Source organism: Trachurus japonicus, chromosome 17 (assembly GCF_045865225.1).
Source record: "Trachurus japonicus isolate A0001 chromosome 17, Traja_1.0".
Lineage (NCBI taxonomy): Eukaryota > Metazoa > Chordata > Actinopteri > Carangiformes > Carangidae > Trachurus > Trachurus japonicus.
Window position 1 is genome coordinate 7,184,573 of NC_140923.1, and position 24,584 is coordinate 7,209,156.

At 42.6% G+C, this 24,584-nt stretch overlaps 3 protein-coding genes and 2 pseudogenes across 4 annotated transcripts in view; 4 read left to right on the top strand and 1 right to left on the bottom strand.

Annotated features, from left to right (window-relative positions):
• Window positions 1-2,408, top strand: part of LOC146969950 (tripartite motif-containing protein 16-like) — a 13,817-nt gene extending 11,409 nt beyond the window's left edge. Inside the window, exon 2 of the mRNA XM_085804770.1 lies at window positions 7-2,408. Within this exon, the coding sequence (XP_085660896.1) occupies window positions 165-1,835 (1,671 nt within the window). The 5' untranslated portion in view covers window positions 7-164 and the 3' untranslated portion in view covers window positions 1,836-2,408. The remainder of the gene's footprint in view (window positions 1-6) is intronic.
• LOC146969949 (tripartite motif-containing protein 16-like) overlaps window positions 1-4,780 on the top strand; it is a 19,238-nt pseudogene extending 14,458 nt beyond the window's left edge. Inside the window, exon 3 of the transcript XR_015038038.1 lies at window positions 4,267-4,780. The product of XR_015038038.1 is annotated as a tripartite motif-containing protein 16-like (transcript). The remainder of the gene's footprint in view (window positions 1-4,266) is intronic.
• Window positions 4,781-5,091: 311 nt separating this feature from the next.
• LOC146969951 (tripartite motif-containing protein 16-like) overlaps window positions 5,092-24,584 on the top strand; it is a 38,471-nt gene continuing 18,978 nt past the window's right edge. The window contains exon 1 of the mRNA XM_085804771.1: window positions 5,092-5,199. The gene's annotated coding sequence lies outside the window, so the exon portion shown is untranslated. The remainder of the gene's footprint in view (window positions 5,200-24,584) is intronic.
• On the bottom strand, window positions 10,372-13,177 carry LOC146969952 (chemerin-like receptor 1). The gene is made up of 2 exons (XM_085804773.1): window positions 13,159-13,177; window positions 10,372-11,802 (listed from the first exon to the last, which is right to left on the bottom strand). The coding sequence occupies exon 2, from the start codon at window positions 11,781-11,783 to the stop codon at window positions 10,689-10,691; it is 1,095 nt and encodes a 364-aa protein (XP_085660899.1). The 5' UTR covers window positions 11,784-11,802; window positions 13,159-13,177; the 3' UTR covers window positions 10,372-10,688.
• On the top strand, window positions 21,426-23,163 carry LOC146969953 (tripartite motif-containing protein 16-like; annotated as a pseudogene).

Sequence of the window (24,584 nt, forward strand, 5' to 3'; positions counted from 1 at the left end):
CTTCAGATCTACAGTTTGAAGATGGGTGGAACCAACATGTGGTGAAGAGGAGGAGCTGACAGGCCCCGTTCACTGCAGAGGCACATGTTGTTAAGATCAGAGCTCAAACTAGTTTCACTTCTGAGCAACAGAAAGTCAGACAGTCGCCGTCTGTTAGAGGTGAAATGGCGCAGAAAGGAGTTCATCTGGACCAGGAGACCTTCTCTTGTTCCATCTGTCTGGATCTACTGAAGGATCCAGTGACTATTCCCTGTGGACACAGCTACTGCTTCAACTGTATTAAAACCAACTGGGATGAAGAGGATGGGAAGAAAATCTACAGCTGTCCTCAGTGTAGGAAGAACTTCACACCAAGACCTGACCTGGTGAAAAACATCATGTTTACAGCTTTAGTGGAGGAGCTGAAGAAGACTGGACTCCAAGCTGCTCCTGCTGATCACTGCTATGCTGGACCTGAAGATGTGGCCTGTGATTTCTGCACTGGGATAAAACTCAAAGCTGTCAAGTCCTGTCTGCAATGTCTGGTCTCTTATTGTGAGAAACACCTGCAGCCTCATTATGATTCTCCTTCATTTAAGAAACACAAGCTGGTGGAGCCCTCCAAGAAGCTCCAGGAGAACATCTGCTCTCGTCATGATGAGGTGATGAAGATGTTCTGCCGCACTGATCAGAAGTGTATCTGTTATCTCTGCTCTGTGGATGAACATGAAGGCCACAAAATAGTCTCAGCTGCAGCAGAAAGGACTGAGAGGCAGAGAGAGCTGGAGCTGAGTCGACAAAAGATCCAGCAGAGAATCCAGGACACAGAGAAAGATGTGAAGGTGCTTCAACAGGAGGTGGAGGCCATCAATGGCTCTGCTGATAAAGCAGTGGAGGACAGTGAGAAGATCTTCACTCAGCTGATCCGTCTCATGGAGAAAAGAAGCTCTGAGCTGAAGCAGCAGATCAGATCCCAGCAGGAAACTCAAGTGAGTGGAGTCAAAGAGCTTCAGAAGAAGCTGGAGCAGGAGATCACTGAGCTGAAGAGGAAAGATGCTGAGCTGAAGCTGCTGTCACACACAGAGGATCACACCCAGTTTCTACACAACTACCCCTCACTGTCAGCACTTAGTCCATCTACACACTCATCCAGCATCAATATCCGTCCTCTCAGACACTTTGAGGATGTGACAGCAGCTGTGTCAGAGCTCAGAGATAAACTACAGGACCTTCTGAGAGACACATGGACAAACATCTCACTGACAGAGACTCAAGTGGATGTTTTACTGTCACCACCAGAGCCCAGGACCAGAGCTGGATTCTTAAGATATTCACAGGAAATCACACTGGATCCAAACACAGCACACAGACAACTGTTGTTATCTGAGGGAAACAGGAAAGTAACATTAATGAATAACGATCAGTCTTATCCTAGTCACCCAGACAGATTCACTACACCTTTTCAGGTCCTGAGTAGAGAGAGTCTCACTGGACGTTGTTACTGGGAGGTGGAGTGGAGAGGAGTAGGAGGTTTTGTAGCAGTCGCATACAAGAATATCAGCAGAGCAGGGGGAAAAAGTTTGGTTGGATTCAATGACAAATCTTGGTCGTTAGAGTGTTACAACAACAGATTCACATTTTGGTTCAACAAGATCAAGACTCCAGTCTCAGGTCCTCAGTCCTCCAGAGTAGGAGTATACCTGGATCACAGAGCAGGTATTCTGTCCTTCTACAGTGTCTCTGAAACCATGACTCTCCTCCACAGAGTCCAGACCACGTTCACTCAGCCTCTACATGCTGGAATTCGGCTTTACTATACTTTTGGAGACACAGCAGAGTTGTGTAAACTCAAATAGACAAAGATCATTGAAGGAGCAGTTGGTTAAAATCTGTATTTTAGTTCATCACTTTCTTTAGTCTCCATGTTTGTTGCTAAAAGTTCATTGCTGTTGTGTCTCTGCACTGCACAGAGATCACCTGTCAATCAAACATTGTGGGCGGGACTTTGACCTCTTGTCATTTCTTGTTGTGTTGATGTTTGAGTTTGTTGAGGTGGAGCTGGAGCCGTGGAGGAGATCACTGCTCATGATGATGTTTCTTTACCTAAACTCACATTTCTCCACATGAAAATAGAAACTTCTCTGAGCTCTAAATGTTTGTTGGATATTTGTGTTGTTGATGTGTTTGTGTGTTGTTGTTTGGGCCTTAACAGAGAAATCACCAGACCTTCCTTTATCACTGAGGTTTGTTCTCACTGTGGAAACTAAGAAATGTAGAGTTACATTTAAATTGATGTGTTGTTAGAGGGATATGAGGTTTAATCAAAGTGTAAAGATGATTAATTATTTTTTGATATTCAGGTGAATCACAGTGATTGTGTGGATGATGTGAATCTGTTCATCAAATCACTGAACAAGAGTCATTTTACAGACTTGTCTGATTTAACTAAAATCTAAAAAAACTGATGCTCAACACAAGAGGGCGCCGTCCTCCTGCTGAAAGTACAGAACCACTGACTGTCTGGCTCTGGCTTTTGGCTCCAAGTGAGTTTAGTGAAATGTGTTTGAGGTTTGTTCTCACTGTGGAAACTAATAAATCTAGAGTCACATTTACATTGATATGTTGTTAAAGGGATATGAGGTTTAATCAAAGTGTAAATATCATGATAATAATCAATGAGGACATGATTGATTTACATGTATTCATGAAATCACTGAACAAGAGACATTGAACAGACTTGACTGATCAGTGTGTGAACAAACTGAAGCGTCACATCAATAAAATCGTTTAAACTAAAGAATCAATCAAATATTTTCCCGTCTTTGTCTCAAGATCAGATTCAAAGCTGATGTAGAAATGTGCACTGATGTGAGAGGTTTTCCTCCTAAAAGAGCAGAAATACAGATTCAACCACCGTCAACTGTGTGTTACTGAAGAACAAACGGTGACAGATCAGATATTAGTAACTCAGACTCTTTGATACCTGCTGACAGGTACTGAGTAGAGAGTCTGACTGATGTTGTTACTGGGAGCTGGAGAGGGTCCAGAAGCAGCTGCATTCAATACTATAAGGACTTTAAAGTAAATACACATTATTCTACAAGGGCAAGTGGTGGCGTCATGTGTTCAGACTGAATCAGGTCTTGGCTCCCTCTCAGAGAAACATGAAGAGTATCAACAGGTGTGCAGACTCTCACAAAACAAAGCCTGACGACACCTCCCTCAGTTTCCTGTTTTCAGATGAACGACCAGTTCTGGGTTTAGTTTGATTTCAAAATGAGTCATTTTGTTTAAAGTAACAAAACCATTTTTCTCCACTAAGTAAAACAGTCAGTTATTTTCTAGTGTGCCAAAAATGAGAATGTAAGACATCTGAATTCAGGCTTATCTATGAAACCTTCAGAGGACACAGTGGTACAGTGGTTTGCTGTGTCTGGGTTTTGGGTTTGATCCCTGGTCCTGGTCCACGCCAAGTTGATTGAACACTTTAAAGGAAAGGGAAAATTAACCCATTGCCATAATCCCTATAGTCATACGAGTTTACACCAAAGAGGTGCCCAACCCTCATGGGCTTACAAGACACACTATAAGAAATAAAGAACAATAAACAAAGGAACATCACCACATACACTAATCAGGGATATACAGTCCTCAGAAAGCGCAATCCACAATCAAACACAAAGCGCACCCATGCGCTGTTGGTAAGCATTCAAAACATATTGAGCTAAATAAAACACTTTGTCACTAAACAGGTTTGTTAGTCTACAGCCATCAGACAGAGAACAAATCAGGACAGTCCAGGGTCATTTTAAAGAGTTTATGTCTAAATTTATGGTAAAAAGGACAGTAAAACAAAAAATGCATTTCATTTTCCACCTCTCTCAGGTCACACTGGTGACGCTTTCTATTCTCCTCTGGGATTGAATGGAAACGTCCTGTTTCAACTGCCAGACGCAAGATACCACATCTCAACTAGGCACAGTCAGAGCTCTGTGCTCTGTGACATAAGGCTCCGGTTGGTAAACAGACTTTATCAAGCTATACACTCTTTGGGTTTGTGCAGAATTTCTTCTTTAGTTTCTAATTTTCAAATAATATTATCTTAATTTGTCTAACATTACAGGATAGTTTATTTCTATATATTGAAGACCTGCTTCATCAAATATTTTAATAAGTTCCCTCGTCCAATGACAGTTTTTTGAAAGGTTCCACAAAAGATTAGTTTGACAAGTCTGCTGTCAGGCATGTTAATGAGTCTGTTCCATAGTCGCACCATGTCACCCTTAGTCCGCACTTCGCATGGTTCCCATCCCATATCGCCACAAACTGTACTGCGAGTTTGGGGGCCATTTTGTGTACACCAAGAAAGCAGCACATAGCTCTGTTTTGAACTGTATTACATTTTGTTGGATTACAATAGCCCCAAACCCCTGCACTATAGTCTAAGCTTGGACAAATACAAGAATTATACAACTGTGTATAAGTTTTATACCCAAGATCCCTACACAGCTTGACCTTGTTAAGGACAGCTCCCAGTGCTCTGCCTGCCTGAGTCTTCTGAACTTTTATTCCTTTTTCAAAGGTAAGAGGGCATCTAGAGTGAGTCCTAGGTATTTATAGTACTCATTATATAAGAGTACGTTAATTACCTTTATTTGACGGTGCATGTTGTTTTGAGAAAACGATCCTCTCTGCTGTGATGTTCATATAAAATATCTCAGTGGTGACACAGTCCAGTCCAGTTTATCCAGAGTGTTTTATTATGCAAAAGTCCAGACGTTCACACCACTTTATGCAAGCTGTCGACTGCTATTCGTTATGTAATTTATGATTCATAAATACATTATTTTTATTGAGCCGGACTGGCTCTGTCTTTTCATTTCATCTCCTGTCCTCCTGCTGTCACGTCCTGTGTTACAGCTTCTATAATGTTCATAATTTACATGAGTGCTGTGTCAGTTCATGGTTACAAGTTGCACTGAGCACTCCAGCCTAGATTTACCCAGGACACACACAGAGCACTTCCAACCTGCAGGGGGCAACCATGCAACAGAGTTGGTGGAGCCAGCTCCTCGGGAATTGTTCTTGGGACCATATTCACCTGCGCACCCACAGGAAGTGCATGGCATTGAAATGTTTGGTAAGAGCTCAGTTGGCCCTCTCCCCTGTTCCTGAAGAGATACCACGACCACAGCTCCTGATCATCCAAAGACGCAACTGGTAGGACAGAATGTGATTTATATGTGTTGATGCCATGCTTCTGTAGCTATGACTTTTGCTTGGTTGTAACGTGCAAAGACTTTATGTGGACATAGGTATTGGTAAAAGTAACGTTACTCTAAGCATGTATATTTTTTAAATTATTATATACGTTTAATTGTGGGATTGTTACTTTAATTATTAACTATTACAGTGGTCAGTCATAAAAAACACACAGGACTTGACAATGAGAGACATTATACTGACTCAGCTGCTTCTTGTGTCTGTTAAATGAACAGAGCAGTGTGTGATACCAGAGTTTGACCAGCAGGAGGCGACATGGTCCAGGGAATTTAAATCACTTTGTTGTTGAGCAATGTTGAATGAATTGTTGTCTTAACTTTTCGATGACTCAACCCTTGAATGTTTCTACAGTACAATCCTGAATCTTGCTGACAGACCTGTTGCTTTAGTTCACAAATACACATACAGTTAATAATGTTCACAACTGTCCCTGATAAGCAGTGATAAACTGGTTGAAAGACGTTTTACTGGTTCTTGTTAACCACAAAACCCACATCTTGACTCCTGATCACAAAACTGTGATCAACACTTTTCTTTACGCCTTCATTGTTCAGTAAATTGACTTTAGCCTGAACTTGTTGTGCCAATCCCAAAGTTTCCACCCTGATCATGTGTTTCCCTTTTCCCTCCTCTTCAGATCTACAGTTTTACGATGGGTGGAACCAACATGTGGTGAAGAGGAGGAGCTGACAGGCCCCGTTCACTGCAGAGACACATGTTGTTTAGATCAGAGCTCCAACTAGTTCTGTGCAGAGGAAGTGAAACTCGGACAGTCGTCGTCTGTGAGAGGTGAAATGGCGCAGAAAGGAGTTCATCTGGACCAGCAGACCTTCTCTTGTTCCATCTGTCTGGATCTACTGAAGCATCCAGTGACTATTCCCTGTGGACACAGCTACTGCTTCAACTGTATTAAAACCCACTGGGATGGAGAGGATGGGAGGAAAATCTACAGCTGTCCTCAGTGTAGGAAGAACTTTATACCGAGACCTGACCTGATGAAAAGCACCATGTTAGCAGCTTTAGTGGAGGAGCTGAAGAAGACTGGACTCCAAGCTGCTCCTGCTGATCACTGCTATGCTGGACCTGAAGATGTGGTGGCCTGTGATGTCTGCACTGGGACAAAACTCAAAGCTGTCAAGTCCTGTTTGACGTGTCCGGCCTCCTACTGTGAGAAACACCTGCAGCCTCACTATGAAGCAGCTCCATTAAAGAAACACAAGCTGGTGGAGCCCTCCAAGAAGCTCCAGGAGAACATTTGCTCTCATCATGATGAGGTGATGAAGATGTTCTGCCGCACTGATCAGCAGTGTATCTGTTATCTCTGCCCTGTGGATGAACATAAAGGCCATGACACAGTCTCAGCTGCAGCAGAAAGGACTGAGAGGCAGAGAGAGCTGGAGCTGAGTCGACAAAAAATCCAGCAGAGAATCCAGGACAGAGAGAAAGATGTGAAGGTGCTTCAACAGGAGGTGGAGGCCATCAATGTCTCTGCTGATAAAGCAGTGGAGGACAGTGAGAAGATCTTCACTCAGCTGATCTGTCTCATGGAGAAAAGAAGCTCTGAGCTGAAGCAGCAGATCAGATCCCAGCAGGAAACTCAAGTGAGTGGAGTCAAAGAGCTTCAGAAGAAGCTGGAGCAGGAGATCACTGAGCTGAAGAGGAAAGACGCTGAGCTGAAGCTGCTGTCACACACAGAGGATCACACCCAGTTTCTACACAACTACCCCTCACTGTCAGCACTCAGTCCATCTACACACTCATCCAGCATCAATATCCGTCCTCTCAGACACTTTGAGGATGTGACAGCAGCTGTGTCAGAGCTCAGAGATAAACTACAGGACCTTCTGGGAGACACAAGGACAAACATCTCACTGACAAAGACTCAAGTGGATGTTTTTCTGCCACCACCAGAGCCCAGGACCAGAGCTAATTTCTTAAGATATTCACAGGAAATCACACTGGATCCAAACACAGCAAACCCATGTCTGTTATTATCTGAGGGAAACAGGAAAGTAACGTGTACATTAAGACCACAGTGTTATTCTAGTCATTCAGACAGATTTACTTCAAGTTGTCAGGTCCTGAGTAGAGAGGGTCTGACTGGACGTTGTTACTTTGAGGTGGAGTGGAGAGGAGGAGGAGTTCGTGTAGCAGTCGCATACAAGAATATCAGCAGAGCAGGGAATGAATGTAGATTTGGATTCAATGACAAATCTTGGGCGTTAGAGTGTTACAACAACAGATTCACATTTTGGTTCAACAACACCCATATTCCAGTTTCAGGTCCTCAGTCCTCCAGAGTAGGAGTGTACCTGGATCACAAAGCAGGTATTCTGTCCTTCTACAGCGTCTCTAAAACCATGACTCTCCTTCACAGAGTCCAGACCACATTCACTCAGCCTCTACATGCTGGAGTTTGGGGTGGTTCTGGATCCACAGCAGAGTTGTGTAAACTGAAATAGACAAAGATCACTGAAGGTGCAGTTGGTTAAAATCTGTATTTTAGTTCATCACTTTCTTTAAAGCAGTACTAAAGAACTTTCAGTTTTGGTTGAGTTTGGCGGCGCCTGTGGACCAAAGCGGTAGTGTTTTGCCTGAAGGAAGACTCCATTTCCCATGAACACTAGCGTGAAGCCCTGTAAATATCCTGCATTAAAATTAACAGAAGACATCAAAACTAAGTTTCTGTTTCCAGTGGATCATTTCAAAGTGAAAACACAAACATAATCCATTGCTAAAGTGCCGTTTTGCCTGTTCCCTCCTTGTTGTGACTCGCAAAAGTGAAAGTGAAAGTAAAGTGAGAGCCGGGTTCCTACCATGCTCCTCAAAGCTGCTTAGTGCCAGAGAAAGAGATACAGACCCCCTCAGACCACGACAGAGGTGTCATTCAACTTGTTGTAAGTCGATGTATTATCACAAAAGTTATGAAAATATTATATGAAGGTTGAAAAGTTACTTAGTGCTGGTTTAAGCTATGGTCTACGATTTGGAGGATTGGTAATCATTATTAACATCGTCTATACGGCGATTATGGTCCTGTGGTACGATCTACACAATATAAATAGCAAATCCATTCAGTCTATCAGCCGTGGGCCTGAATAGAAATTGACCAATGCTATCCAACCGTCACTGGCTCGTACCCTCCATCCAATCCCCTCGTCTCCCCTTCTCCTCCTCGACCCGCCTCAACCCGCCTCGTCCCCACCCCCTTCCGCTTAGAAACTAATACTACTAAGTAGTTCGTAACCACTCTGAGCTGTGTAAAGTGTAAAGATGATTAATTATTTTTAGATATTCAGGTGAATCACAGTGATTGTGTGGATGATGTGAATCTGTTCATCACTGAACAAAGTCATTTTACAGACTTTTCTGATTGAACTAAAATCTGATAACTGATGCTCAACACAAGAGGGCGCCGTCCTCCTCCTGAAAGTACAGAACCACTGACTGTCTGGCTCTGGCTTTTGGCTCCAAGTGAGTTTAGTGAACAAATAGTCACTGAGTCCATCCATAGTGGAGTGTTTTTTGATGCAAAATTCCAGACATTCACACCACTTTATACAAGCTGTCGACTCTAATGTTGCTTTTGCCAATGCTACTCGTTAATTTATGATTCATGCCACTGTAAATAAATTATTTTTATTGAGCCGGACTGTCTCTGTCTTTTCATTTCATCTCCTGTCCTCCTGCTGTCACGTCCTGTGTTACAGCTTCTTTAGTGTTCATTATTAACATCAGAGACATTATACTGACCCAAGCTGCTTCTTGTGTCTGTTACAATGAACAGAGCAGTGTGTGTAATACCAGAGTTTGACCAGCAGGAGGCGACATGGTTCAGGACATTTAAATCACTTTGTTTTTGAGCAATGTTTAATGAATTGTTGTCGTAACTTTTCTATGAATGTTTCTACAGTACAACCCTGAATCTTGCTGACAGACCTGTTACTTTAGTTCTCTAATACACACATAAATGATAAGTTATTATAAACTGGTGTAGTTTGTGATTATTGATGATGGTTTGATCAGATCTGTTTTGAGTCTATCCAGCAAACACGGTGCGTTCTGAAAGTAAACAGTAAATGATCGGTCCCAGACCGGACAGTCAACAACATTTTGTTGTCGTGTGTGTGTGTGTGTGTGTGTGTGTGTGTGTGTGTGTGTGTGTGTGTGTGTGTGTGTGTGTGTGTGTCTGTATGTTTGTGTATTTTGGGGTGTGCGAAGGTTGGGTTTTCTCCTTTGTTTGTTCTTGTGTATTGAATACTTTGCTATACAATAAAAATATGATTTGATTTGATAATGTGAAAAGAGGGTAAGTGCTGTTCTTTATCTTTTGTATCTTTTCTGTTTTTCTGAAATCTCAATAACAACTTTTGATGCCAGGGCACTGCTTTTCAAATAAATCAGTTTATCAGCGAGTAGCTCAACTGTGTCTCTTTATCAAAACATTTGGTCAATTCTTAAATATTGTTGCTGATTTTGGCATTCAAATTTTGATTCATGTCAGTGTTTAAGTCTAAGGAAAGTGTTTGTCACAGTGGTTAAAAACAATATAAGATGTGTTTCTTGATTACTCTCAGATTGATTCAAATTCAAAGGACAACATCAAATAACATGTCCTTTCTCAAACTGTGTTAGTCAGATGAAGTGCCTTAAGCAGAAGTCACTCTGGTAACGCCCTGTCAGGCTGGTAATTGTGCCTCTTCCTGTTTGTGTCAAGTCACCACCACATTGAGGTTGGACCATATAACACAAGGCAGTTGGCATGAAACAGAGGAACTCATTTTTTGGGTTTCAGTTACTGCAATTCTTTAAAATGTATGAGTGTAGAGATAGTAACTTCGCAAGTTTATAAGTGCATCTTCCCTACTGATGAGAGACTTTTAAGGTCTTAATCAGATTTCTTCTGAATTTTAGAAACATGTTTATGGAAGTGAATTTGCCTTTACTGTGCAGGAGAGGAATCATTATTATCATTATTGTAATGATCACACTTTCAAAGTATTTTCCCAGATAAATGAAGAGTGTAAAAAGTACATCTATTTAAAAATAGCACACTTAATTTATGATGAATGTGCTTCACATATTTATGCAAACCTTGGAAAAGTGAGATGTATTTTACATTCAGGCCAATAAGCTGTCATAAAAACTAGTACATCCAAACTATTCCACTGCTAGAATTAACAACAAAACAAACAGACAAACAAAAACACACATTTATTACACTGTTAAGTGATGGTGCTCATCACAATCGTCAGACATGATGGAAAGATACTGCAAAAAGAAAAAGATGCCTGTTCATTTCTTTCATGGGCAATTGTTAGTTAATGGAGATCATCAGAACAGTATAGAGCATGACGTGAAAGCTACCTTAACAAAAATGCATTTCTATGAAAATGATTTACAGTTACAGTATTTGATTATTCATTTCATGGCTGATCTAACATCTCAACATCAGAAGCTGACTTGACTTTACTCTGACTGGTGGCCATTGAGTTTGTGTTGGTATGAGATGGAGACTCCTCCTGGAAGGCTGTCTCCAATACATTCAGGATGGATTTGCGAACTTTATCCTTGAAATCTTGGCCCATGAACACATACAGCAGTGGGTTCATGATGCTGTTGATAAAGGCCAGACTGGTGGTTAAAGGGATAGCAATAGCGAGGACATGTTCAAAGCTTCCCGTATTTGTAAAATGAACCAACTCTATTAACTTCATGATGTGAAAGGGAGCCCAGCACAGGAAAAACGTGATGATAACAGCAGCAATGATCTTAAAGGGGCGACTTGAGTGGCTGGACAGGGTGCGGTTCCTCCTGAGACGATGGATTATCACAGCATAAGAGGAGACAATGACAGTGAAGGGGACAAGAAATCCAAGGAGGAAGAGGGTGAGGGTCATGGTCTGATGACGTAACTGCCTCAACTCAATCACAGATTGTGTGAGATTATTGGAAGGAGCAAAGTTGTTGAAACAAACAATGACATTTTCATCATATGATGGTGCAGTGTCCTTGAAGACGAAGTACGGAGCGCTGAGAATCAGAGCCAGGATCCAAACACCAAGACTCACATAGGACGCCTTGCGTACATTTCGGTGGTTCTGGGCCCAGACAGGCCACACAACAGACACACATCTGTCCACACTGATCACCACCAGGATGTAGATGCTGGCAAACATGTTCAGGGCGGTTATAGCACTGTTAAATCTACACATGAAGTTGCCGAACGGCCAGTGGAAATCCAGGGCTATGTAGGTCACACTGAGGGGCAGGAAGGCTGTGAAGAGGAAATCGGCCACAGCCAGGTTGAGGAACCAAACTGTGTTAACAGTTTTCTTCATCTTGAACCCGGTCACCCAGATAACCACTCCGTTCCCGAGCACACCGAGGACGAAGGCCAGGCAGTAAACAATGGCAGAGAAGATGTTGAAAGACTTTCTCAGCCGATCAAGGGTATCAAAGTATTCATCATGAATAGAGTGATTTCCATCAAAATAATCTGTTGAATCAATGATCTCCATCCTTGTCTTGAACCTTGGCCTGTGACAATGAAATTAATGAAATTAAAAATATTAATTTTCTGTTTTTTCTAAATCTCAATAACAACCATAGGCGCCGATTTATGTTTTTGCCCGTGGGTGCTCAATTATTATTATTTTTTTTTTTGGTGCTCAAATTAAATGAATACCACCTAATGGTTGTCTCAAACTGACTTTTATTGCATAGCGATTGACAGCGAGGCTGGATGACGTATAGGCTACGTATGGAAACAGTGGATTTTTTTAGGTGCTGTGGCTACAAGCAAATCTCATATTGTCTCTGTACAAAGACAACAAAGACCTTTGTAAATGTGAAAACAGTGTAGACTTATACAAGATTTGCGTTTGGGCAACACTGATCTAAATGAATTTATTCATGGCCACATTAAGTGAAATTATTAACTTTACCGATTATCCATCTGATTATCTCTCCTGCTGCGAGCACACAACTTATTTCAGTGTAACACTGACTGTATATAAAAGTAAAATATATAGATTAATATATAATGAGCTCCTGACGCTCAGCTCAACGGGTGAGGAGAACATCTGTAGGCGGAGACAACTCTCGGCGGAGACGCTCAGTCAACAGCAGCGGATCAGCTGATCTCTCCCTCCGTACAGGCGCTCCGTTCTGATCCAGCTCCACTGGACTTTCAAAGTAAAGGTGCCGCAAGCTGTAAATAAGTTAAAATAGTGAAACAGCGGCGCTTTTATAGCCGGTTTTAGGATTAAATTGGGAGCATTGGTGGTTGTAGACGCAGTTCCACTTGGTTTTCTTATTACAAACTTGTCCATTCTTAACCGCCGATACGCAGCCAACCTTCACATTTTTGCTGTGTGTGTGTACGTGACGGCCTCTTGTTTAGCCGTAGCTTGTCTCGCTTGCCAGACCCTCCTCCAGAGGAGAAGCTCCGCAGCCAAATCCGATCATCTGATTGGTTACGTGACTACGCTAACGTGTGCACGCACAGAGCTGTAATGATTTTGATTGGTTAATACGATTTAAGTAAATGCAGTTCATTTTAAATATACAGTTTCACCACAAGTTTCATTTATTCACTCTTTTTATTTTATTTTTTTGATCGGCCATCCCGATTGGCCAGTGGGTGCTCAGCGTTGCCAGTGGGTGCTCGAGCACCGGAGCACCCACGGGATCGGCGCCTATGATAACAACTTCTGATGCCACAGAGCACTGCTTTTTAAATACATCAGTTTATGAGACAGTGATCAAACCATGACTCTTTACAGTGGCTAAAAAGAACAAAAAACGTCTTTCTTGCCTAATCTTTTCCCAATACAACTCATTTGGATTAATCTGCTCATGAATGCAAATTGGAAAGGTATACAACAACTTTACCTCCGTCAAAGTCCGTCAGTCAGATAAAGAGTCTTAAGCAGAACTAACTGCGCTAACCCTCTGTTAGATCAGTTAAGTTCAGTTGTGTCGAGTCACCACCACATTGGGGTGGGCTCTTGTATCAAAGCTAAAAATAGCACCTCACATTAGTTTCAACATTTCAGTGGAAATCTGATTTACTGACTGAAAGAGGAAGGAACATGCAGATAACAGAGTTTGTGAAAGTCAATGTAGCAACACTATGCTACACATCAGCTGCAGCCAAGGACAGAGCTGGCTTTCCTTACCAGTTTGTTCAGCTTCTTTCTCTCTGCTGTCGTGATGCTGCTGCTCCAGCATGCCACACCATATAGGGTGGCGGATGCAACCACAGAGTCATAAACAGTCCTCAATCGGGCTTCCTGGACCCCAAAGGACCTCAGTCTCCGCAGCAGGTGGAGTCTGCTTTGGCCCTTCCTATATAGTGCCTGTGTGTTAACAGCCCTGTCCAGCTTTTTATTTAGGTGAACACCCAGGTACTTGTATGGGGCCACTATGTCAATGTCTGTTCCCTGGATGTTCACCGGTGAGGGGGGTTGGGGTGCCTTTGCGCCGGGGAAAGTCCACTACCAGCTCATTTGTTTTTCCAGCATTGATCTGTAGGTAGTTCCGCTGGCACCAGGTCACGAAGTTCTGGTTCAGCTCTCTGTATTCCTTTTCGTCCTCGCTGTTGATGAGACCGACGATGGCTGAGTCATCCGAGAACTTTTGTATGGTGTATTGTAGGTGAAATCAGCCGTGTAAGTGGTGAAGAAGAGAGGAGCCAAAACTGTCCCCTGTGGTGCAACCACCGTGTCAGACAGACAGCCTTTTGTCCTCACAAACTGCGGCCTGTTAGTGAGGAGGTCCAGGAGCCATGCTGTCAGATGGTGATGCACTCCTGCATGGTCCAGCTTTTCTATGTGTCAAGTGGACAGTGGCAAAGATAGTATAGCCCACAAAATAGCTTATCATCCCTCAAATCACTCCTGCATGGTCCAGCCGAAGCCTGGGTGTTTTCACCTGGTGGTTGGGGGGTGGGGGAGGGGGGTCTCCCGATGATACCGCAGAACGGGTCGGCGGCACCAGGGCTCCCGCTGCCCCCCCTCCCACCCATTTTCTTCTGTGTAAATATGTTCAAAATTAAGTTTTACTGCAAGTCATGTAATCCAATGGGGCTGCCACCCGGTGACGTCACAAGAAGCGAGCTGACTGAAGAACACGTAGCATAACAAACCAGTGTAACTAACGTCTCCATGGCTATAATCAACATAGTACGTCAGATCACGTTTGATCACGCAAGATTTCTGGCGTGTCATAAGACAAATCTTTACGTGTGTGGTGTGCTGTTTTGGAACATCGGAGCACACCACAAACAATACGATCAAAACTGTTCAGTCAAAGATTTTTTATCTTTATGTGTGGGGTCTCTCACAGATAAAAAAATCAGTTGAGATTTATAAAATCTTAATGTGTGTACCAGGCCTTACACACATTAAAGGGATAGTTCAACATTTTGGCAAATTGGCCCATTGCCATAATCGCTATTGTCATAGCAGTAGGTTTGTTACCTTTATTTGTCGGTGTAAGCTATTATTACAACGGCGAAGCAGAGCAGTGAGCTGCTCAGAGCTACGCTACGGAGGCTCATGGGATTTCTTGGTTTCCCTCATCAAACTCATCAAATACACAATCCAAAAACTCTAAAATGCTGTCGTGATCAAGTTGTGACCCGCACATTCACCACGCTATGAGAAAACAGTTACTTAAGTTCCTTAGTTTGTTTTTAGCAAAAGGTAAAAAATAAAAAATAAAACCAAAAATACTGAGATCTCAGGAAAAAAAGTGCAACTAAAATGTGTCACTCCTCAGGATTGAGCCTTGTCCTACCACACTGATGTCCACACTGCGGTCCTGATGAACCAAGAGCCTCCATGCAGCATGGTGGTGATACAGGTTGCAACGGCAGGTGATATGGATCACAGTTGAATGGAAGAAATCGTCCCTAAAAAAAAACAGCCTGCATAATATGAAGCGTAATTATTTAAAAGCTTAAATGACTGTCTGTTTACTTTTTCAGTAAACAGCATTGTAAACTAGAAAATTTCCTCTGGGAAATTTTGAAAGGGCCACGGGTGCTAGGTCAGGACAGGAAAGTCAAGACAGAGCTCATCAGACAGACACATGATCATCTTACTATAAGCACTGATATGGAGGAGCTGTAGGCTCATTAGGTTACCTGTGTGTGTGTGTGTGTGTGTGTGTGTGTGTGTGTGTGTGTAATCACATGAAGTTACCTGTGTGTGTTAGAGTGTGGGAGAGGAATGCGCGCGTAATGTCACCTGTGTGTTTTGATGTGTGTGTGTCTGTAACTGTAATCACATGAAGCTGGTTCTAGAGTCTGTGTGTGTGTGTGCGTGCATGTGTGTGACTGACTCGACACATGTTATGAGCTGCATCCTGTGTCAGTCTGATTTAGCTGTGTGTATGTGTTTACAAACATTTTAACAAGCGCCAGGTGGATTGTTTATAAACCTTACTGAGCTCTGGCCTGAACATCAGACATTTCCACGGCAACTTGAGGTGGTTGCCAATGACGATTAGGGCTGCCACGATTAGTCGACTAGTCACGACTATGTCGACTATTAAAATCGTCGACAACTAATTTAATAGTCGATGCGTTGTTGTTTTTGTTTTTTTTAAACTTTGTTTTTCTCTCAAAACTGCTGTGGCACCTTCCACACACGCACCCGCCGCCGCAGCCACCCACCACACACACACATGCACTCACTCACTCAAAGTGAGTACACATAGGTGTTCTCTCTCTACCTCTCTTGTCCGTCATCAAGCGGCACCGGTGTAGCCACCCACATGGAAGCGGTGCATTTAAGGTCTAGAAATGCCTGGGGAAATGTAGCTTCTGTGGACTCTACCGCGCTACTGATGAATTAAATAGCTTAACTACTGAAAAGCTATTTGATGTAGAAAACAGCGACACTACGACCACACTACTGAGAAATGTAGTTAAGTTACTAACGCCGCTACTTGTAACGTCGCTACTGCCCAACACTGGATAATGGTCCCTGCAGCTATTTCATAGCTGTTGGGACCAGTGCCCGGTGCGATGGCCCGTGGCCCTAATTAAACAATGCAGCTTCATTACATGGGATATAAACAACTCAAATACAGGAAATATGAAACACATGGAATACTGCATCATTCTGTTATCTGAGCTACAGCGACAGCTATGGAGCTGTGCCCAGCCTCATTACCAGGTCGCAGCTGAGCTAACAGCTCAGAAAACTGCTAACCGTTCGTCACGGTAACACATAATAACAACATATCATTATAACATCACAAAAAACATGTCTCAGTACCATTAAACATTTATTGACTATTCTGACTGGCTTTTTCTTTAAAGCATAAGTAAGCGGAATGTTTGTGTTAATAAGTCTTAAATTGTTATATCTTCCGACAGTAATCACTTACATAGAGTGTTTGGTCCGAAACACTGGTCTGTCAGTCACTCTGCTCTGCTGTAAGCCGAGGAGAAAACTTCTTGTATACTTCCTTGTATCCTATAACCTTTATCCAATGAGGAGAGAGAACGGCATGAAGGGCTGTCTGTGCAGCCGAGGGATGTGCGTGAATGTGGTGACGCAGGGACGAGGACCAATAGATGGCGGGGACTGCTAACTCCATTGGCTGACAAAAAGTTAGCCAAAACGACCGGATCGCTTACTTCTGCTTTAAGTACTGAACCAGAATGATACTGCTAATCAAGCTAACGGTGCAGCTAACTCACCAGAATAGTTCAGAAAAGCTTGAAGAAACACAAAACACTCTGTCGGAGTCGCTCCCGTGATTGATTTCACTTCCACCAGGTAAGTATCTCTTCACACTCACTTCCTAACGACAGTTCTATCATGATATTCACAAAATATCATCACGTTTTGTCGCCGAACGAGGACACTTTGCTCCACGGCTACATGACGTTTCTCACCTTTCACACACCGAGAGCTGCAAGTGATGCATTCAGGTAAGCTCAGAAATTCCACTATCAGACGAGAAACAACTATGATGCATTCAAAGGGTTCTGTAAATTACAGTAGGCTACTTTAAAACTAACTTAGGCAATGATGAAAGGAGTTGGTTAAGTTTAGTAAATAAGACCAGGTAGAGGCCAGAAGTAGAAAGTTTACATGCAGTGTTTTTCTTAATGATTGAAAATAATCGGATAGAATGAATCTTATTCAATCTGTACATGAAAGCTAAATAAAGCGATCCATGTACTGTATAGCTGAAGCCAATACTGTCAGACTGACAGCTGAGCTTAATCGGGACGGCAGCAGCTGATGCTCATTGAAGACAGCAGTAATACGTGCTACTACTTAGCTAATAACTGCCATTGAAATCAGGATAAAATTATTGATTTGATTGTGAAACTCATTCTTTTTGCATTTTGAGACATCAAGTTTGATTTATACCGAACTAAATACACGTCCAAAGGACCTTTGTCAAAGTCCGTCAGTCAGATGAAGTGTACTCAGAAGTAACTCTGCCAACCCTCTGTTAGGTCAGTTAAGTTCAGTTGTGTTGTGTCACCACCACATTAAGGTGGAATCTAATCGTAACACACAGCATTTCACAAGAAACAGAGGAACCAATTTTCAATGCCTAGAAAAAAATGAAGAAACTGAACATCCCTGAAATGTATTAGTTGAAAGGTTCTAATTCATAACAATGACGTGCTTTGAAAGGCTAGTTTTACATCATATAAAAGTCTGCCCCCCTCCAACCAACAAAGAACAACCAAAACAGGGAGCTTTTGACCCCAAAGATCTTTTCCTCTGGTCATACATGAGCAACACCAATCGTGCTAGAATAAAACAAGAATGTAATCGACATAGCAACTGACACAACACACTGCTGATGTTCCATGGTTCTCAACGGGCCTGGTCGGCCGGACGCGCTCTTCGGGCAAATTCGGACAATATATGCAATATATGTCGGATCAGGTCGGGTTTTAATTTTCAGCCCCATTGATACCTCTATTCCATAGGTTTTGTAGCCTGACAAGCCAGACTATATCATTAAAATGTATAGTCTGGAGACGACCGGTAGACCTCGGCCCAATCCAGGGGGCGGGATGAAGGCTGTCTTTCAAACTGCCTTTGCACGCAATAGGGTAGCGCTTGAGCGCTACGACTAGCAAAGAGCAGGATGACGTTAGCCTGACAAGCCAATTAAAATGTATGTCGTCATCACATTAAGCCCGCCCAACGACTCTCTAAACAGATAGAGCGCTGTGATTGGTGAACACAAACAGTGTTCGAGACTCAAAAAGTTCCTATGGCTCGTTCCTAGGCCCACCTACACAGCAAATATATTTGCTGCCGCTAGGGTGCGTCTAGATTTCTAGGCTATAGGTTTTGTTTTTACCGGGTAAGATTTCTGACCAATAAAAGAACAGTTGATTCATACATGGCATTTTTTTTTTAAACTTTGGACCGCTTGGGACTTGAGGCGTGGTGAGGAGATAAAACCATAAGCTATTTTGTGGGCTATACCATCTTTGTCATTGCCCCATTGACACATAGAAAAGCATTTTAGATTTAAGTAAAAGATAACTAAAGTAGGATTAAATAATGTTTAACCTAGTGTTGCCACAATGAATTTCACAATTCTGTTATCTGCATGTTACTTCCTCTTTAGTTTTAAAAATCATTTCCACTGAAATGTTGAAACTAATGTACAACTGAGCAGTTGGGAAAACATCAGTGTTTTTCCAGCAGTTTTAAGACATAGTTTAACACTGTAAAAAATATGTAAAAGTTTCTGCAAAATTGAATGCTAAAAACAAAAGACCTTCATTTCACCAATAGTCCATTTGATAGGGTTGGAATAATGGACATAAGCCAAGTGAACCACACAGCGGCATACAATTTCAACCTGGACTTCCACTGCTATACTGACGACATCCAAATCTACCCCTGCACTAACACCACAAATTCCACCCAGAACCCACCACTGGCCCACATTGAAACCTGCATGTCTGCAATAAAAACCTGGTTAACCCACAACTTCCTCAAACTCAATGCAGACAAGACTGAACTCCTCCTCATTGGCACCAAATCCACCCTCAATACATCTGGAACCATTTCACTCACCATTGACAACTCAACCATCATGCCCTCCCCTCTGGCACGAAACCTTGGTTTCATCCTGGACCCTACCCTGTCATTCACACGTCAACTCCATCATCAAAACCTCATACCTGCACCTCCGATGGATCTATTTGATCTATTGGTCCTCTTCCCTACGTCACCACATTCACGCGCATCCCTTGGCTGCACACACAGCCCTTCATGCCGTTCTCTCTCCTCATAAAGGTTGTAGGATACAAGGAAGTATACAAGCCGTTTTCTCCTCGGCTTACAGCAGAGCAGAGTGACTGACAGACTCGTGTTTCGGACCAAACACTCTATGTAAGTGATTGCCGTCGGAAGATATAACTATTTAAGACTTATATTAACACAAATATTCCGCTTACTTCAGCTTTAACCAACTCTTCTTCATTGTCTAAACCCAACCAATGGGACAATTACACTTCTCACTCAAAGTCACAACTCAACTTCTCACTCAAAAATAGGCTAAAATATGCCAAGTCACTCACAACTCCACTTGCAGGTATGAGTACAAAAACGGCATGTTCCCCAGGTCTTTTGGGGGAAAAGCAGGGAACATAAAACCCTTTTTTTAGAAAAGGGGTTCTATGTTCCCCAGTCCCATACAAAGTGAGGAACATAGGACCTGGGGAACATAGGGATGATCGCCTTCATCTCCTCCTGTCTTGATTACTGTAACTCTCTCCTCACTGGCATCACCGCTCACTCTCTCCATAGACTCCAGATGGTACAGAATTCCGCTGCCCGCCTGCTCACACTTGGTCCCGTGTTCACATTACTCTTGTCCTCCACTCTCTCCACTGGCTCCCTGTCAAAGACCGCATCACATTTTAAGTTCTCCTCCTCACCCACAAAGCCCTAAACTGCCTGGCCCCCCCTTATCTATCAGACCTCCTCAATCCCCACCGCCCCACTCGAGTCCTCTGTTCCTCCGCTTCCCTTACCCTCACCATGCCACCATCCACGGTGAAAACATAAGGCAATTGAGCCTTCTCCCCATCTTTGGAACTCTCTCCTCCAGCCCATCAGAAACTCCCCCTCTTCAAATCCCGACTTAAGACATTCCTTTTCACCCAAGCATACAACCTCCCTTACCCCTAAGCATCTCCCGAGACCTGCCCCTCCCTCCCTCACTACCTGTTCATTTTATCTTGTGTGTGATTGTGATTGTTTGTGTTTTCTATCCTGTATTTGTCTTTCCCCTTGTTCTACATTCTGTATGTAAAGCATCTTTGGGTCACTGAAAAGCGCTATATAAAATAAATGAATTATTATTATTATTATGCAAAAGTCTAGACGCTGACACCACTTAATGCAGTCGACTCGAATGTTTCTTTGGCCAATGCTACTTGTTAATTTATAATTCATGCCACACATGCGGACTGCCTCTGTCTTTTCATTTCATCTCCTGTCCTCCTGCTGTTTTTAATGTCCGCAACTAAGATGAGAGACATTATACTGACTCTGGCTGCTTCTTGTGCCTGTTAAAGGAACAGAGCAGTGTACGTAATACCAGAGTTTGACCAGCAGGAGGCGACATGGTCCAGGAAATTTTAGTCACTTTGTTGTTGAGCAATGTTGAATGAATTGTTGTCTTACTAACTATTACTCAACCCTGTTGCTTTAGTTTACACATAATACATAATACAGATACACTTAATAATGTTCACAACTGTACCTGCTAAGTTGTGATAAACTGGCTGAAGGACTTTTTACTGGTTCTTGTTAACCATAAAACCCATATCCTGGCTCCTGATCACAAAACTGTGACCAACACTTTTCTTTACACCGTTATTATTCAGTATGATATCGCTGGTAATTGACCTTTGATCCATGAATTGGACTTTAGCATGAACTTGTTGTGCGGGCCCCAAAGTTTCTACCCTGATCATGTGTTTCCTTGTTCCCTCCCCTTCAGATCTACAGTTTGAAGATGGGTGGAATCAACATGTGGTGAAGAGGAGGAGCTGACAGGCCCCGTTCACTGCAGAGACACGTGTTGTTTAGATCAGAGCTCAAACTAGTTTCACTTCTGAGCAACAGAAACTCAGACAGTCGTCGTCTGTGAAAGGTGAAATGGCGCAGAAAGGAGTTCATCTGGACCAGCAGACCTTCTCTTGTTCCATCTGTCTGGATCTACTGAAGCATCCAGTGACTATTCCCTGTGGACACAGCTACTGCTTCAACTGTATTAAAACCCACTGGGATGAAGAGGATGGGAAGAAAATCTACAGCTGTCCTCAGTGTAGGAAGAACTTCATACCAAGACCTGACCTGGTGAAAAACATCATGTTTGCAGCTTTAGTGGAGGAGCTGAAGAAGACTGGACTCCAAGCTGCTCCTGCTGATCTATGCTGGACCTGAAGATGTGGCCTGTGATGTCTGCACTGGGAGAAAACTCAAAGCTGTCAAGTCCTGTTTGACGTGTCCGGCCTCCTACTGTGAGAAACACTTGCAGCTTCATTATGATGTGGCTCCATTAAAGAAACACAAGCTGGTGGAGCCCTCCAAGAAGCTCCAGGAGAACATCTGCTCTCGTCATGATGAGGTATTGAAGATTTTCTGCCGCACTGATCAGAAGTGTATTTGTCTTGTCTGCCTTGTGGATGAACATAAAGGCCACGACACAGTCTTAGTTACAGCAGAAAGGACTGAGAGGCAGAGAGAGCTGGAGCTGAGTCGACAAAACATCCAGCAGAGAATCCAGGACACAGAGAAAGATGTGAAGGTGCTTCAACAGGAGGTGGAGGCCATCAATGGCTCTGCTGATAAAGCAGTGGAGGACAGTGAGAAGATCTTCACTCAGCTGATCCGTCTCATGGAGAAAAGAAGCTCTGAGCTGAAGCAGCAGATCAGATCCCAGCAGGAAACTCAAGTGAGTGGAGTCAAAGAGCTTCAGAAGAAGCTGGAGCAGGAGATCACTGAGCTGAAGAGGAAAGACGCTGAGCTGAAGCTGCTGTCACACACAGAGGATCACACCCAGTTTCTACACAACTACCCCTCACTGTCAGCACTCAGTCCATCTACACACTCATCCAGCATCAATATCCGTCCTCTCAGACACTTTGAGGATGTGACAGCAGCTGTGTCAGAGCTCAGAGATAAATTACAGGACCTTCTGTTAGACACATGGACAAACATCTCACTGACAGTGACTGAAGTGGATGTTTTACTGTCACCACCAGAGCCCAAGACCAGAGCTGACTTCTTAAGATATTCACAGGAAATCACACTGGATCCAAACACAGCACACACATGTCTGTTATTATCTGAGGGAAACAGAAAAGTAACATTAATGAGTAAAGATCAGTCTTATTCTAGTCACCCAGACAGATTCACTAAATATTATCAGGTCCTGAGTAGAGAGAGTCTGACTGGACGTTGTTACTGGGAGGTGGAGTGGAGAGGAGGAGGAGTTTATGCAGCAGTCACATACAAGAATATCAGCAGAGCAGGGGGAGAAAGTGGATTTGGATTCAATGACAAATCTTGGGCGTTGTTTTCTTTCAACAACAGATTCACATTTTGGTTCAACAACATCAAAACTCCAGTCTCAGGTCCTCAGTCCTCCAGAGTAGGAGTGTACCTGGATCACAGAGCAGGTATTCTGTCCTTCTACAGCGTCTCTGAAACCATGACTCTCCTCCACAGAGTCCAGACCACATTCACTCAGCCTCTACATGCTGGAGTTTGGCTTTACTGGTCTGATGGAGACACAGCAGAGTTGTGTAAACTCAAATAGACAAAGATAATTGAATGTGCAGTTGGTTAAAATCTGTATTTTAGTTCAGCACTTTCTTTAGTCTCCACGTTTGTTGCTAAAAGTTCATTGCTGTTGTGCCTCTGCACTGCACAGAGATCACCTGTCAATCAAACATTGATGTGTTGTTAGAGGGATATGAGGTTCAATCAAAGTGTAAAAATGATGAATTATTTTCAGATATTCAGGTGAGTCACAGTGATTGTGTGGATGATGTGAATCTGTTCATCAAATCACTGAGCAAGAGTAATTTTACAGACTTGTCTGAACTAAAATCTGTTAACTGATGCTCAACACAAGAGGGCGCCGTCTTCCTGAAAGTACAGAACCACTGACTGTCTGGCTCTGGCTTTTGGCTCCAAGTGAGTTTAGTGAACAAATAATCACTGAGTCCATCCATAGTGGAGTGTTTTTTGATGCAAAAGTCGAGACGTTCACACCACTTTATACAAGCTGTCGACTCTAATGTTGCTTTTGCCAATGCTACTCGTTAATTTATGATTCATGCCACTGTAAATAAATTATTTTTATTGAGCCGGACTGTCTCTGTCTTTTCATTTCATCTCCTGTCTTCCTGCTGTCACGTCCTGTGTTACAGCTTCTTTACTGTTCATTATTAACATGAGAGACATTATACTGACCCAGCTGCTTCTTGTACCTGTTAAATGAACAGAGCAGTGTGTGTAATACCAGAGTTTGACCAGCAGGAGGCGACATGGTTCAGGACATTTAAATCACTTTGTTTTTGAGCAATGTTGAATGAATTGTTGTCATCACTTATGACTCTTGAATGTTTCTACAGTACAATCCTAAATCTTGCTGACAGACCTGTTGCTTTAGTTCACAAATACACATACAGTTAATAATATTCACAACTGTCCCTGATAAGAAGTGATAAACTGGTTGAAAGACTGTTTACTGGTTCTTGTTAACCATAAAACCCACGTCCTGACTCCTGATCACAATTTTAGAAACATGTTTGTGGAAGTGCATTTGCCTTTACTGTGCAGGAGAGGAATCAATATTATCTTTATTGTAAGGATCACACTTTTAAAGTATTTTCCCAGATAAATAAAGAGTGTAAAAAGTACATATGTTTAAAAATAGCACACTTAATTTATGATGAATGTGCTTATGCAAACCTTGGAAAAGTTAATATTTATTTTACATTCAGGCCAATAAGCTGTCATAAAAACTAGTACATCCAAACTATTCCACTGCTAGAATTAACAACAAAACAAACAGACAAACAAAAACACACGTTTATTACACTTGTGTTTAGTCTAAACAAAGCCTTGTTTCATATTATACCAGTCATTTACCTTCAGGCAGGTAAAGGACACACCTGGAGATGAAAGACAATTCTAAAGATAAAAGTAAAGAATTTGAAGTGGATTATATACTAAACACAAAAGTAACTCAAAGGGTAAATTACTTACAAAGTAGGAGGTAGAAAATAC

Bases quoted from the DNA above. Each gene is read 5' to 3' on its own strand.
- LOC146969952 (XM_085804773.1), bottom strand. From the start codon at position 11,783: ATGGAGATCATTGATTCAACAGATTATTTTGATGGAAATCACTCTATT.